The sequence below is a fragment of the Saccopteryx bilineata genome, chromosome 7 (assembly GCF_036850765.1).
Source record: "Saccopteryx bilineata isolate mSacBil1 chromosome 7, mSacBil1_pri_phased_curated, whole genome shotgun sequence".
Taxonomy (NCBI): domain Eukaryota; kingdom Metazoa; phylum Chordata; class Mammalia; order Chiroptera; family Emballonuridae; genus Saccopteryx; species Saccopteryx bilineata.
The window spans coordinates 107,632,159-107,645,250 of NC_089496.1; the positions used below are offsets into that span (position 1 = coordinate 107,632,159).

General features: G+C 52.1%; 1 protein-coding gene across 2 annotated transcripts in view; it reads right to left on the reverse strand.

The window, feature by feature from the left end:
• Positions 1 to 262: 262 nt before the first annotated feature.
• The window catches only part of CPXM2 (carboxypeptidase X, M14 family member 2), a 99,379-nt gene continuing 86,549 nt past the window's right edge, over positions 263 to 13,092 (reverse strand). For both annotated transcript variants that reach the window (XM_066239861.1, XM_066239862.1), the window contains exons 10-14: positions 12,219 to 12,398; positions 10,627 to 10,924; positions 6,735 to 6,874; positions 4,763 to 4,862; positions 263 to 1,656 (exon numbers count right to left, since the gene is read on the reverse strand). In XM_066239861.1, the coding sequence (XP_066095958.1) occupies positions 1,403 to 1,656; positions 4,763 to 4,862; positions 6,735 to 6,874; positions 10,627 to 10,924; positions 12,219 to 12,398 (972 nt within the window). In that variant the 3' untranslated portion in view covers positions 263 to 1,402. The remainder of the gene's footprint in view (positions 1,657 to 4,762; positions 4,863 to 6,734; positions 6,875 to 10,626; positions 10,925 to 12,218; positions 12,399 to 13,092) is intronic.

The following is a 13,092-nucleotide window of genomic DNA, read 5'->3' on the forward strand; positions in this document are numbered from 1 at the left end:
CCCGGAAGGCACTGAGTGACTCTGTCCACCTCTCTGACTTCTTTTCTCTCCTTTTCCCCAGACTCCTGGTACCGTGGCTGTGTTTACGGGCAGGGAGGGACGGGCAAGAGGAAGAGCTCCCGGGGCTGTGGGGAGATCGGCTCAGTGGCAGAATCAGGCTGCGAAGAGCCCGTCCCCACAGCTTTGCCGCCGGTCCCGCTGGGCACGGTGGCGAGGTTACCCGGGCAAAGCACACACTGAAAGCACCTGACCATTTGCTTTCTTTATTGTTCTCATTCTTCCCAGGTCAGTGAGGCAGCAACGCAAATAAAAAGTGAGACAAATGGTCACGCATGGTCATTCAAGAACCCCCTCCTGAACCGACGAGGCTCCACAGACCATTCTAACGGGCTTTTCATCCAAAGTAGTGCCATGTGGACGGTGGTCTGGTGTCCCGCACATCGAAAGTAACTTCCACAGGGATGCCACGCAGGTTAGGAGCATTCACCTGCCATGAAGGAGGAGTGCATGGGGCCGAGAGAGGGCTGCAGGTCAGCCTGTCACTTCCTTCCAAGTCCTGGCAGCTCACGGAGGAGCCGGACTATATGACATGTGGTTCCTGAGGAAGCTGGCACCTCCTGCTGTCACCACCCAGGGAGCCCCCTCCCCATGCTACTGGACCAGCAGGAAACCTGGAGGTTCTCTGTAAACCCAGTAAGCATGCCACCAGCCCCCGGCTAGCCCGCTGCCCTGACCACCACGCGTGAATTACTTCAGCCTTTCTCTCCTTTTCTGAGCATGGTCCTTTGTTGAAAGGGAAACGGAACTGACTCAAGGCCGCAGGATGCTCACTTGGCTAATGTCTCTATTGTTGGTAGGCAGACTGCAGAATTGATTTGCAGCAGCTGGGAATATCCCAGGGCCAGAGAGGGTGGATTCCCTTAGAATGCCTGTGAGCATCTCGAAGGGTGACATTTGGGACAGCGGGGCCCCAGGAACGCAGCAATTTCAGCCATTGCCCGTTGCAAATGCTCAGGGAACTTGCTGTCACGCAAACGGGGGGGGGGAGGCACCAGTCCGCCCTCCTGCACAGGCAGGAGCCCCCAAGCAGGCAAGGTCTTCTCTCTCTCTCTGATTCTGTCTGACCTGCTGAATGCACCCACTCCCACCACCAGCCCTTCTCCGCTGCTCTGCCCAAATTATTTGGATACATGGAAACAAAGAAAAGAAAAGACCCCTAAGCCTTCAACCCTCCCCGGGGGTTGGGGACCAGACTTGTCGTGCACACATTCTCTCCCAGGCCTTCCAGCATCACAGGGAGAACAGCAGGGGGCGCGTCCTCTATGGAGCTACTGCCGGCAGGCCGGCGCGGTTTCGTCTGCGGGGGTCTGGGACTCGGCTGGCTCGAGCGTCAGGAGGGAGGTCACCCGCGCTGTCGTCTCTTCCGTCCCCGCAGCTTCGGCTGCCGGGCGGGCAGGCTGATGGGCTGCTTCCCGAACTTCTCCATGATCTCTCTGATCCTGGCCAGGTTGGTTTTGCCGAGTGTGAAGTGGCATTGTGTGGCGCCCATGTCATAGCCGACCATGCAGTTCTTGGTGGACGAGGTGAAACCTTCCGCCTTGGCCGTGACCACGTACTCTCCGGGGTTCAGGAGGCGCCAGTAATCCCCGTCGCTGGCTGTGAAGAGAAAGCAGAGGAATTCACGGCGGCCCTTGCGCACGTAACGCGATGCTAGCAGCCCCGTCGTTCCGAGAGCAACCAGGGAGACTTGGAGGCCGGCCGGGTGAAGTCGAGTCCCTGCGGATGCAAATTCTTAATGCGTTTTGGAAGCCAAGATGTTTTCCTCTTTGGAAGCCCCCTTAATGGTTTTAACAGGCAGGGCTTTGGGGCGCAGGCTCCCCACAGTGTTAATGCACAGGAGCGGAGATGGAGAAATAATCACTAACATTCCTTCCTCTGTGACAATACGCGCCATTCACGGTGGGCTTGGGCTTCCACATGGTACGCCCTCACCACATGATGCCGTCCTGAAAAGCCATCAGCGAGTGGCTTCGTGGCTTCCCTTAGCATGGCTATCAATATAGAAGAGTCAGTTAGGGCTGGGGCCCCTCACTTTTGAGAAGAGAAGGGTGACATGGGACAAGGGCCAGTGATGTGAGAGGAGGCCCCGGTACGTGCACCTCATTCTATGGCCCTTATTCCACGTCCTGGGTTCAAGAGGAACTTGGAGCTGCAGGAGCAGTCACATTGGGCGCTGTGAGGCTGACCCCCGGCCTCTGCAGTTACACCACTGGTCAGTCACCCAACAAGCATCTAATGGGATCTGTATCCATCCTTAGCTCTAGGTTAGATCCTGTTGTATAAAGCGGGGGTCTAGGCCAAGGCCACTCCCCGCAAGGAGCTCACAACCTGCTGAGAACACAGGCCCCTGACGTTAAAGAGGCTGTGAGATGGAAAAGGAAACATGGTGGACCCCTCCACCCTACCACACACACACACAGACACCGAGAATATAGCGCATGACCCGCTGGCCCTCTGAGCAGAACCCCGAGGTAGGTCACAGGATGAGCCCCTCTCCTATGGGAGTGATCCGACATCCCGCACAAACAAGGTCACGCCGCTAGTAGTTAGTGGGTCTTCCGGGGCCAGGCTTGGTTCTCTCTCCTGGGACGGTCTGAATGCCCTGCTTGGTCTAAAGCCCCAGTGCCAGGCAGAGAAAAGGCTGGGTGTGGAGTTGGCCCCGGGCAAGGTTTACTCATCTATACAACTCCTGGAGTTTAAGAAATGGAAGAAAACTGTGTGCGTGGTGCGTGGTGCGTGTGTGCGTGTGTGGTGTGTGTGTGCGTGTGTGTGTGTGCGTGTGGTGAATGTGTGCGTGTGTGTGTCTGTCTGACCACATATCCACCATTTAGACATAGGTACATCTTTGGAGCATCATGTTGAAATTTACATTATACTCGGTTCATCTGCGACAACTCATAAAATATGACGGCTGTCTGTCACACACTCACACAGTCTGCTCCCTGGCAACCAGGACTCAGCCAGAGAGCCCAGCAGCACCACACAGGTGGGGGGCTCCCTGGTACTTCTGTGCTCTGTGTCTTCCTTCAAGGTTTTCTGCTAAATTCAATGCCATTCCACGCTTTCCCAAAGGCAGGACCCGCGTCAGGCCGTCTTCCCCTTGCAATCAGACGGCCTGTGCCCACGATACAGCCCTTTGGAGATGTCTCTCAGGGCCCCTACGGCTCCCGGGGAAAATGAAGGGGCCAGCTCTCCTCAGGTCATGTGTCCTCCTACCAGGCCATGCGTCCTCCTCTTCCTGTCCTGGCCCCATGTTAAGGTGCGGTTCCCTAAGGCGTATCCTCCACTAATGTTGGTTCCCCTGAGTAGGTTGAAGAGACACGGGACCGTGAATCAAAATGCCTCATGAACACAAGAAGTTGGACAGGTTGCGTCTCAACTGCTGTTGGGTTTCCTGACCCTCTGAGTGATTGAGTCTGCCCGGGGGTTAGCGTGCGGTGGAGCTGCACGGGGAGGTTGGCACGCAGCCGGTGGCACTCGGCACTGGTGGACAGAAGGGCCAATCCAGGCCACAGTGTCTGTCCACTCAGCAGGTCAGGTTAGTGTCCACCAAGCAAAGTATAGTCACGTGGCATTCTGAGCCTGGGACTCAGCCCGTCACATTTACGTGCATTTAGGAAGCTTCTCTTCCCTGCAGAACTTCACTTAATACCCCTGTTTATTTTACACAAAATCCCTCCTGAAATTAAACCTACCAGATCGCATAGCCTCAGACAGAGATCCGGGCCAAGCCAGAGCCGATGCTGAGTGTGGAGAGAGACGCTGCTGCGGATACCGGATACCGTAAAGCAAGTGCCATAAAGCAAGTGCTGCGCGCAAGTGCAGCAACGGAGAACGCCCTGGGAAGTTATTTATGGGGGAAGTAAAGGCAGAGAGAGATGTGGCTCCCATTAGCTGATCCAAACTGTCTGCTTGATTACAGGGACTTGAAATTCAGGGCCCATTTGGCAAAGTCCTCTCTGCAGGCTTGTGGGGCCCGGGGCTGTTTTATCTCCCACTCCACTGGAAACCCTCCTGTTTTCTCACAGTGAGGACAAGGCACTAATAGTCCAGGGAATGTTCCAGGCTCTTTTATGAATCACTCTTTTAAAGAGGTTCATTAGCAATGTTTAAAATACAGTCGTATGCAGAACGGACCAAACAGCCTCTTTCATTTGTAAAGGACAGGTATCTGGCCCTTACACGTAATGAATGAGTGAGTGAGTGAATGCCTATGAGGGGTGAAAAGCACCTAATACCATGCTACACAGCACAAAAGCATGGTCAAGTAAAGAAATAGGCAACCACATGAAAGGACTTGCTTCTGAGTGGTACACAGCAGTTGAGTACTTGGTGTTTCAGATACATTTCACCCATTTTAGCAGTAATCGGCCTTCTATACCGGGCACATAGGCAGGCAGCCTGGCATGGAAAGACACGTGGCCATTCCAGGTCTGAACCCCAGCCTCACCCCAGGCTAGTGTCCCAGGGTCTCCATTGCCTCGCAAGTCAAATGGGATGATCTGTTGGAAGGACAGGGGCAGACAATGCATGTGAACAACAGTTTGGGGGGACGGGAAGGGCCCCTGCATTGGCTCGGCCCTCGCTGTGTCCTCTTGGCAACACCAAGAAATGTCCATTCATTCATTCACTCATTCACTCATTCACTTCCAGGAAATGAGCATTTCCTACTGAGAGAGGGTTTATGCACACTTGCAGTTACCTGTCCGGATGTCATGGCTGAGACCCTCCACGGAGATGACGGCGTCCGGAATCCCTTTCCCATGGGAATCCCTCACCACGCCTTTGATACCACGATGCACCTGTCAGCAAACACGACAAGACACAGGGCGAGCTCAGCAATGCGCCCCTCCCCCCAACCCACACGTTGCGGACACTGAGCTTCAGGCCAGCCCAGCGCCTCCAACAACCCTCACGCAGGCACGCTGAGCTCAAACGCGCCCCGGCTCTGCGTGCATCTGGTGTGCAAACTTCTGTGTTGCTTTTGGGTCCCAGGAGTCAAGTACTCCATTGGAGTGAAAAATATTCCAGGGGCTCAAAAAATATTCAGACCTGAGATGGTTCACAAAAGACTCCACTAGAAATAGAATTTTTATGCACCCGTTTAATTGTCCTGAAGTCTGTGGACTTCGTAGATAGACTTCACTTCAGAGTCAGTGAGGAAAGAAGAGTCAGACGTTCCCTGTAAACACGAACTCGGTCTGAAGGGCCCTTCCACTGATTAGCTATGTCACACAATAAGCAATTCTGGACCCCGTGCCTCAGTTTCCCATCTGTAGTAAGGTGTGACAATCCAAGGTGACATGGCATTGTTTCCAAAGACATTCTTCATACCTATGACTATGCCTGGGTACTTTATCCACAGGAGGGGAGGCTCTTTGGCTAACCCGGGATCGTGACTTTAAAAGGATTAGGGAATTCTCTTTTTTTTTTTTCATTTCCCTGACAAAATCCCAGGGTGGAGACAGAACATCTGCTCATGGCTTCCCAAGGCGGGAAAACCAGTTCACACCCTCAGTGCCAGCTCAGTGAACCGTATGCTGCACTGACCGTCTGGGGACCCTCGCTGGGCAGACTCGGATGCCGGGTCCCAGGACCGACAGGAAGAAGGGGCAGCCACCGTGCACAGCCTCAGGCTCTCACTTCTGAAGGGACGGGAATCAGAATAGAGTCACAGAACAGGTTCAACATTTGTTTTCATTTATTCCTCTGGTTTCCATTTAGTCTGTTCCTTCATGGGGCATGGATGTTATTCGGTTAATTTTAGCACCAAACTACAGCCAGTTTACTCAATGCAACAGGGCGGGCATATCCTTGAGATCGGGAGGGTGGAAGGGCTGTGAGGCTCCTCCCCATGCAGACAGCAGGGCTCCCGTGACCCCCCACCCCGGGCTGCACGCAGAACCTCAGAACATCGTGGGCACTTGCTAGAACTGCCCCCAGAGGATGCCCCACCTCTTGCAGCAAGGACCCTTCAGCCTGAGGGCTGTTCTGGGCTGAATTGTATCCTGCACAAATTTCATTACCCCCAGAACCTTAAAATGTGACTGCATTTGGAGACAGCATGTTTAAAGAGTTGGTGAAGTTATAATGAGGTCATTAGGGTGGGCCCTGATCTGATCTGACTGGCATCCCTATAAGAAGAGGAAAGGGAGACACACAGAGATACCAGGCCTGTATGCCTGCAGGGTAAAAGACATGTAAGGACACAGGAGAGAGAAGGTAGCCAGCTGCAAGCCAAGGAGAGAGGCCTCAGAGGGCAAGCAACCTGCAGACGCCTTTATCTTGGGCTTCTAGCCTCCAGAACTATGATTCCTATTGGTTAGGCCGCCAGCCTGTATATTTTGTTACACAGCCTGAGCAGACTAATACAAGGGGGCCTGAGCACGTCGCCTCCCTCCCCACAGAGAAGTATCTGAAACCCCCCCGGGACTAGTCTCACCCACCATGAACCAGTGGGAGCAATCACCATTGACTTAGAGCTCATGTGCTGGGGCCAAGCACATACAGACAGACAGTGGTTCCTTCCTACACTGGAGTGTCCATCTCAGGACGCTGGCAGCCCAGAACGACAGCCACGGCTGGAAGCACCGACTAGATCTCTCATGTCTGGCCACCGAAAGGGCCTCCTTCCTTAGCTGCTCCTCCCATCCCAGCGCGTGCCCACGCCATACCTGTTCCATGAACACGATTAAGGATTCCCGATTATTCTCCCATTCCTCAGGCAGCTCACTCTCGTGTGGGAATTTGTCGCAGCCCACGTAGATGGACAGCTCGAAGCAGTTTGTGTGAAGGTAGCTGAAATCGTTGAGACCTGCCAAGCCGATGGGACAGCGGTAACTGACCAGGGCTCCAAGCGCCCGTGGGGGGACAGCAAGGACATGCAAGAACGTGATTAGGAAGAGGTCATCTGGACAAGGAGGTGATAGTATCTACTCCAGACAGAAAATTAATTAGGGCAAATGTTGGGGAGGGGGATGGGAGGTTGAACAAGGGGGAGGATGCAGCCGGAATGATTGACAGGAAGACAGGCACCGGCGAGAGCACCTTGGACAGAAGTAACGCTGAAATAAGTGCTTTTCAGACAAAATCCTTTTATCTTATTAAACTCAGTTTAACGCTACTTTGAGAATAACAGTATCATGAATTAACAGTATGAGTTTTCAGTTTCTGATTGAATTGATCTCTATAATTATGCTGCTCTCGGCTACAGCTTTGTAACCATTTTTCTACTCTTAATTTGTAAAGAAAGCTGTCCAGACCTCCGTGTGTTACCTGAGTGCCTCACCCAACGAGCCAGGACCTAGCACTCTGCATCCATTCGGTCATGAAATCTCCTCCACCAACCAGCAGGGAGGTGGGCAGCAGAGCACAATCTTATAAATAAGAACAACTGAGGCAGAGAGCAGCTAAGATGCGTGTCCACAATCACACGTCAGGCGAGGGTGAGAGTCGGGGTCTGATCCCATTAAGTGCGTGCGAGCACAGGCCGTTGATCTTACCTCTAAACGGAGCAAAGCGGCTCTCACCACTAAGCTCCAGAGCCAACAAGCCTTGTGCAGCCTGACGTGACCACAGCCGGATGTGAAGGACCCAGAAACAAAAGTGTTAGGGAGAGAGCCACTGGAACTGTAACATGGAACTGGTCCCTGCATCCATTTCCTGGGCCTGCTGGTGTACAAGAGACCACAATCTGGGGTGGGGAGCGGGGGTGTAAAACACTAGAAATGTATCCTCCCATAGGTTAGAGGCCAGAAATCTGGGATCCAGGTGTTACTGGGACTGCGGCCCCTTCAAAGACCCTTCCTGCCACCTGCAGCTTCTGCTGGCCCTGGTGTTCTGAGGCTTTGGGCTGCACAGGTCTAGTCTCTGCCTCTGTCTTCACATGACCCTCTCCTGTGCTTTCTCCTCTTCTGTCCCTTATAGGGACACCTGTCAATGATTTTAGGGCCCATCCAGGTGACCCAGAAGGAGCCTCATCTTGAGACCATTAATTGAATCACCCTGCAAAAGACCCATTTTCCAAATAAGGTCATGTTCACAGATAGGCTCTGGAGACCAGGAAGTCAACATATATTTTGGGGGAGGCTACCAGTTGACCCACATCAAGTCACTAATATTTGGGAAATGAATGAATGAATGAATGAATGAATGAATGTCAGACGGCCCAGAGTCCCAGTGGCTCTCCTCTCTCCCTAACATTTTTGTTTCTGGAAAACCGGGTGGTCAGCAGGAACACAGCACATATGACATGGTCACCAGGAAGCGCGCCCAGCTGAGGGGCCTCTAAGGAGCCTTCCCTGTGCTCTGTAGAGCGCAGAGCGAGCAGGCTGGGTTCCTCTGTGCCAACTGAGTAAAAGAGCAGGTCCTCCTGTGACCCCACCAGCCTCGGTCCTCGCCCGCCCCCTCCTCCCCACCTCCTCCCCCTGCTCACCATGATGCTAAGTGACGCATCGCTCAGTCTAAATGCGTGATTGAACATCATGATTTTGGATGTCAAGAGCACTTCTGCGTCAATCTGCTGCCTAATCTCTCAAGTCACAGGCAAAACAGCACAAAATGACACAGTCACTCTTCTCTACCAAGCCCAGGTTCAAACCATTCACCCGTCATCTGCCAACACATCTGTGATAAACAAGGACGACAGCGTGAAGTTAACAAAACATCCTTCACAGGGGCCTGATCTGGCTGAAGGAGGCTGGGCCAAAGGCCGGGTCACCTCACTCAGTCAAACCAAAGCTGTGGGATTACAGAGAACATGGGGAGGCCGGCCAACAGCAAGCGTGGGCAAGATAGTGGGGGAGACCCAGACCGGTCTCCCCAAGCCATCAGTCCTGGCTGGGGACATCGAGAGACTCCTTTGTGTTCTCTCCTTGCCTGGAACCCTGCTCTGGTCACGAGCTCCCACATGAAGCACAGAGCTCAGTGTGCCCGATGCTAACCCGACACCTGCCTTCACTGACCGGGAGGACGCAGGAACCCAGAGGGTCTAACATCACCTGCAGTTCAAACGTGCACGCCACAAACCATGTGCATTTTGAGATGCCTGTGAACTGGTGCCGCTCAGCGCAGCGCTAACAAACGAGCCAGCGCGAGCGCGGCCCCAGACGGAGAGACACAGCGGGGGTGGGGGCGGAGAGGCCGTGAGGAAATTAGAAATTGCATTTCATTAATCCACAAAGCAATGAATGGGCAGGCTTCATCACACCGCCAGGAGGAAGGATGATTAAAGAGGAGCAAGCCGCCACATGGCTCTGCCACACGAGTCCCCGAAATAATGGAAAATGTAATTGAGAGAGAGAGGAAAAAAATTAAATGCCGCCGACGTCACCGTGCAGCAGCCAACTGCTCAGAATGCTGCTGTTGACCGGATGCGAAGCAATGCAGCCGTGTCCGCACCCCAATCAGTCACAGCAGCCAGAAAAAATGAGCAACTCTGGCATGGAAAGATTACTGTAGGTTTTGGGGGGGCTGGTATTGAAAAGCAAGAGAGCTTTTTTGGCCATTAGGAAATGTTCCCAACAGAGAGGGATTTGCATTTATATTTTTATTTTGTACAGAGCAAAACCACAAAACCATGCCAGAGACAAAGGAAATGCCCCCGCGTGGCACACAACCACAAAAGGACGGCACCCTTTTATGTTTGAAAACGGGCCACAGAAACGAATGGTTCTGCTACTTTTTTATGTCTCTTTTCCCAAGGGTGGAAACACACCTGAGATTCAGGATGGGGAGGCTGAGTCTCCAGCAAAGTAAAATAATATTCATGTTGATTAGTCCAGTGAAGCAGAGAATATGGATGCACGCTCAGTGAAAGAGGTTATCACACCTGAGTATGAACTCGTCACACCTGAGTGTTTCCAATAAGCCAGACATAGCAGAAAGGCACACCTGTCACCTACAGAATCCTCATGATAGTCCTAGGGAGATCAGTATCACCTCTGTCATCCTCATCATACCCATTTTACATATGAAAGATATGGAAGTTCAGAGAGGTAAAGTGACTTGCCCAGGGTCACACAGCATCCAATTGATGAATCAGAATTTGAATCCAGGCCTATTTGACATGGGATATTTTTTTCAAATTCATCAGTGGCTTGACCAATGTTCACAAGGTCAAGAACATGAGCAAGGAACCAGATGCTTGGGGTCCTGCCATCCTGACACAGAGGGACCTCAGAGAATGTGACATCCTTATCCCGCCTCATTTGGGAGCCCTGGGCCAGGAGCGGCTGTGACAGAGGAAGTGAAAGTGCTTATCCTGAAACTTGGACCTGAAGTTTCTTTACAGGAAGCCGCTGGTCCCATGTGGATGCCGGGGGCAACACCACATATTTTCCTGGGCACACTCAGCTGGGCGTCCACCAGATGCCGTGGTATAGCTGGGAGGCCTCCCTGCTGACCTGCAGAGTTTGGGGGACCTTTAAATGGTTCACTGTGGGGAGCTCTTATTCTGATACTGACAACGGGAGGGGTCGGGAAGAGGTGGCCCACAGGGTCCCTCCCTGCCCCTGCGGTCCACTGTCATGTGGCCCCAGGATGACAGTGGGACGACCCGAGTCTTACTTCCGGCCACGGTGTGCCAGGAAGCTCCGTTGACGGTCCCATCCTCTTTCTGGAAGTCCTCCGTGTGGCACACCCTCCTCCTGGCGTCTGTCATGAGGCGGTGCGTGGAGGCGTAGGAGTATGCCAGCCAGCGGAAGACGTGGTCGTCCGGGGTGGGGGTGCGCTCCTGCGTCTTCCACAGGGACCGCACCATGTCGTAGGGGTAGGCCACCACCAGCTCGCCACCCTGCAGGTTGCCGCCCAGCACGAAGGGGATCTTCTCCATCCAGGCGATGACGGCCCTGGTCTCCATGGCCACCTGCAGGCATTCCCAATTAAACGCGCCGTGGTGAGTAAAACGAGAACAGAACGGCCTTCGTTCCGTGGATCTCCCAACAGGGCCGAGGTTGGAAAAGCCCTCCTTCTACGGAAGTGTCTTTAGCAAAACTGAGCACTTCCAAATCAGTCCAGAAAAATAAAACTGGATATTGTAGAAAGAATGGGTTTAAGAAAGAGAAACCCAGGGGAAGTTTCTTTTTGTGGGAAATAGGTTAATAACAAAGAGAGGGAATGGCAGAGTTAGGGTACTAGCCTTCTGCAACTCTGGTGCAAATGGGCCGGCTGTGTTCATCAATGGCTACAAAGAGCTCAGAAAGAGACAGCCACACTCCACACATAGGCTGATGGAAGAGCACAGCCTACAATATGTCAGCATCAGCGCTAGGTCAGACTTTAGTCCAGGTGGGTGATGGATGATACAGCCCTATCCCTCCAAAGAGAGCGACTTCTGCAATCTGGCAGGGCTTAGAAAGTATATACCACACCTTTAGTCCAGACTTCTGTAAGGGATCAGGCCATATGTAAACATTTTAGACCTTGCAGCCACTCGACAGTTGCAGCCACTGGACAGGGAAACAGCACAGACCACATGCCGATGAACGCATGCGAGGTGTCACAGGAACACACCATTTACAAAAGCAGACCTGGGGGGATGTGGCCCTCGGCTGGAGTTGGCCCACCTCGGCTCTAATCAGCCTCCTGGGGTCTGCATTCACTGTCAATTTCTGAGAAACAGGAATATGTTACCTGACATCACAAGGACACAGTCAGCTGTACCCGGACTGTGGGCAATGCTGCTAGACGATCTAGCTGCTTATAACCTAGTTGTGAAATACGACCTAAGAAATTGGGGGAAACATTTCTCACCTAATTGTGTTTTTCCTCCCAAAGAAGCATCCCAGGTAATAAACCCACGGGAGTAGTTAAAATAAAAATAAAAGCATCCCAAGCCATCAGTGAGGGCTAAGGGCAACTTCATAGCAGTATAACTACCCAAGATAGAGTAATAATGATATTTGAATGATAGTTCAAATCGGGGACTTTTTTTTAAAGCACCGTTTTCCTGTACAGAAATATAATTAAATGATTTGTATAAAGAATCTCCTCAAATATCCACTCGAAAGGTATTTGGTTATCTAGCACACTTCCCTGCTTCTGGCGAAAACATAGGAGATATGTTGTGTCTTGTTCTTAAATGTCACATCCTCTGTGAAGGCCCGTGCGGTTTGCTTTAGCCTCCTGCTGCTGGCAGAGGATGGGGTGTTTGTACTCACCGTGGCATTCTCAGACAGAAACCACTCGGGGATGGCAATGTAGTGGTTGGGGGCCTTCTTTGGGGTGTTCTGTCGGTCCTCTGCCTCCCAGAGCAGCGTGTTTAAGTCAGGAAAGTTGTTGTTGATGTCAATCCCATCATGGGTCCAGCGTCCCAGGGACCAGCCTCCCAGCTCTGAGCCCTGGGGGGGGGAGGGGCAATTCAGAACAAGAGGTAACCACCGACGTCTGGACAGGGCAGACCCCAGTCACACACAAGAGGCCTCCATCTCCATCTGGGGGTAGGGAGTGTCTCTAAGCCTCTCCATGCCCTCTGACCCAAAGATGATGTCCGAAGGAGAATACTGAAACACCTTCCAGTAATACTTGGTGGATGATGGATGATACAGCCCTATCACTCCAAAGAGAGTGGCTTCTGCAATCTGGCAGGGCTTAGGAAGTATTAGGTCCGTTCGTGCCCACTCCTACCTCCTCTGAGAGCTTTACACTTGTCAGATGAAACTTGATTAGTAGTGAATTAAAAAGCCCCTTATTGCAAAATCAACAGCCTTCCTGTCTGGCCCACAAGTGTGGCTCACTCTCTCACCAACTGGCACTGCAAATCCCTCTTTGTATCAAATCGCTCTTTGTACCGATAAATAAATAAATATAAATGAATAAAACTGAAATTCTGTATTGTAAAGCTGGCATTCAATAGGTAATATTGTGTCAAGTATGGTTTTCCATTCTATTCCTAGGTAATACTAACTCTATTCTAGGTAATACCTAATTCTAAACATGTATTTATTCTATACATAACTGTAACCTATCCAGAATTCTGCATCATGATGAGAACATGAAATATATATGATATATCAGAATCACGATGTTGGGCAG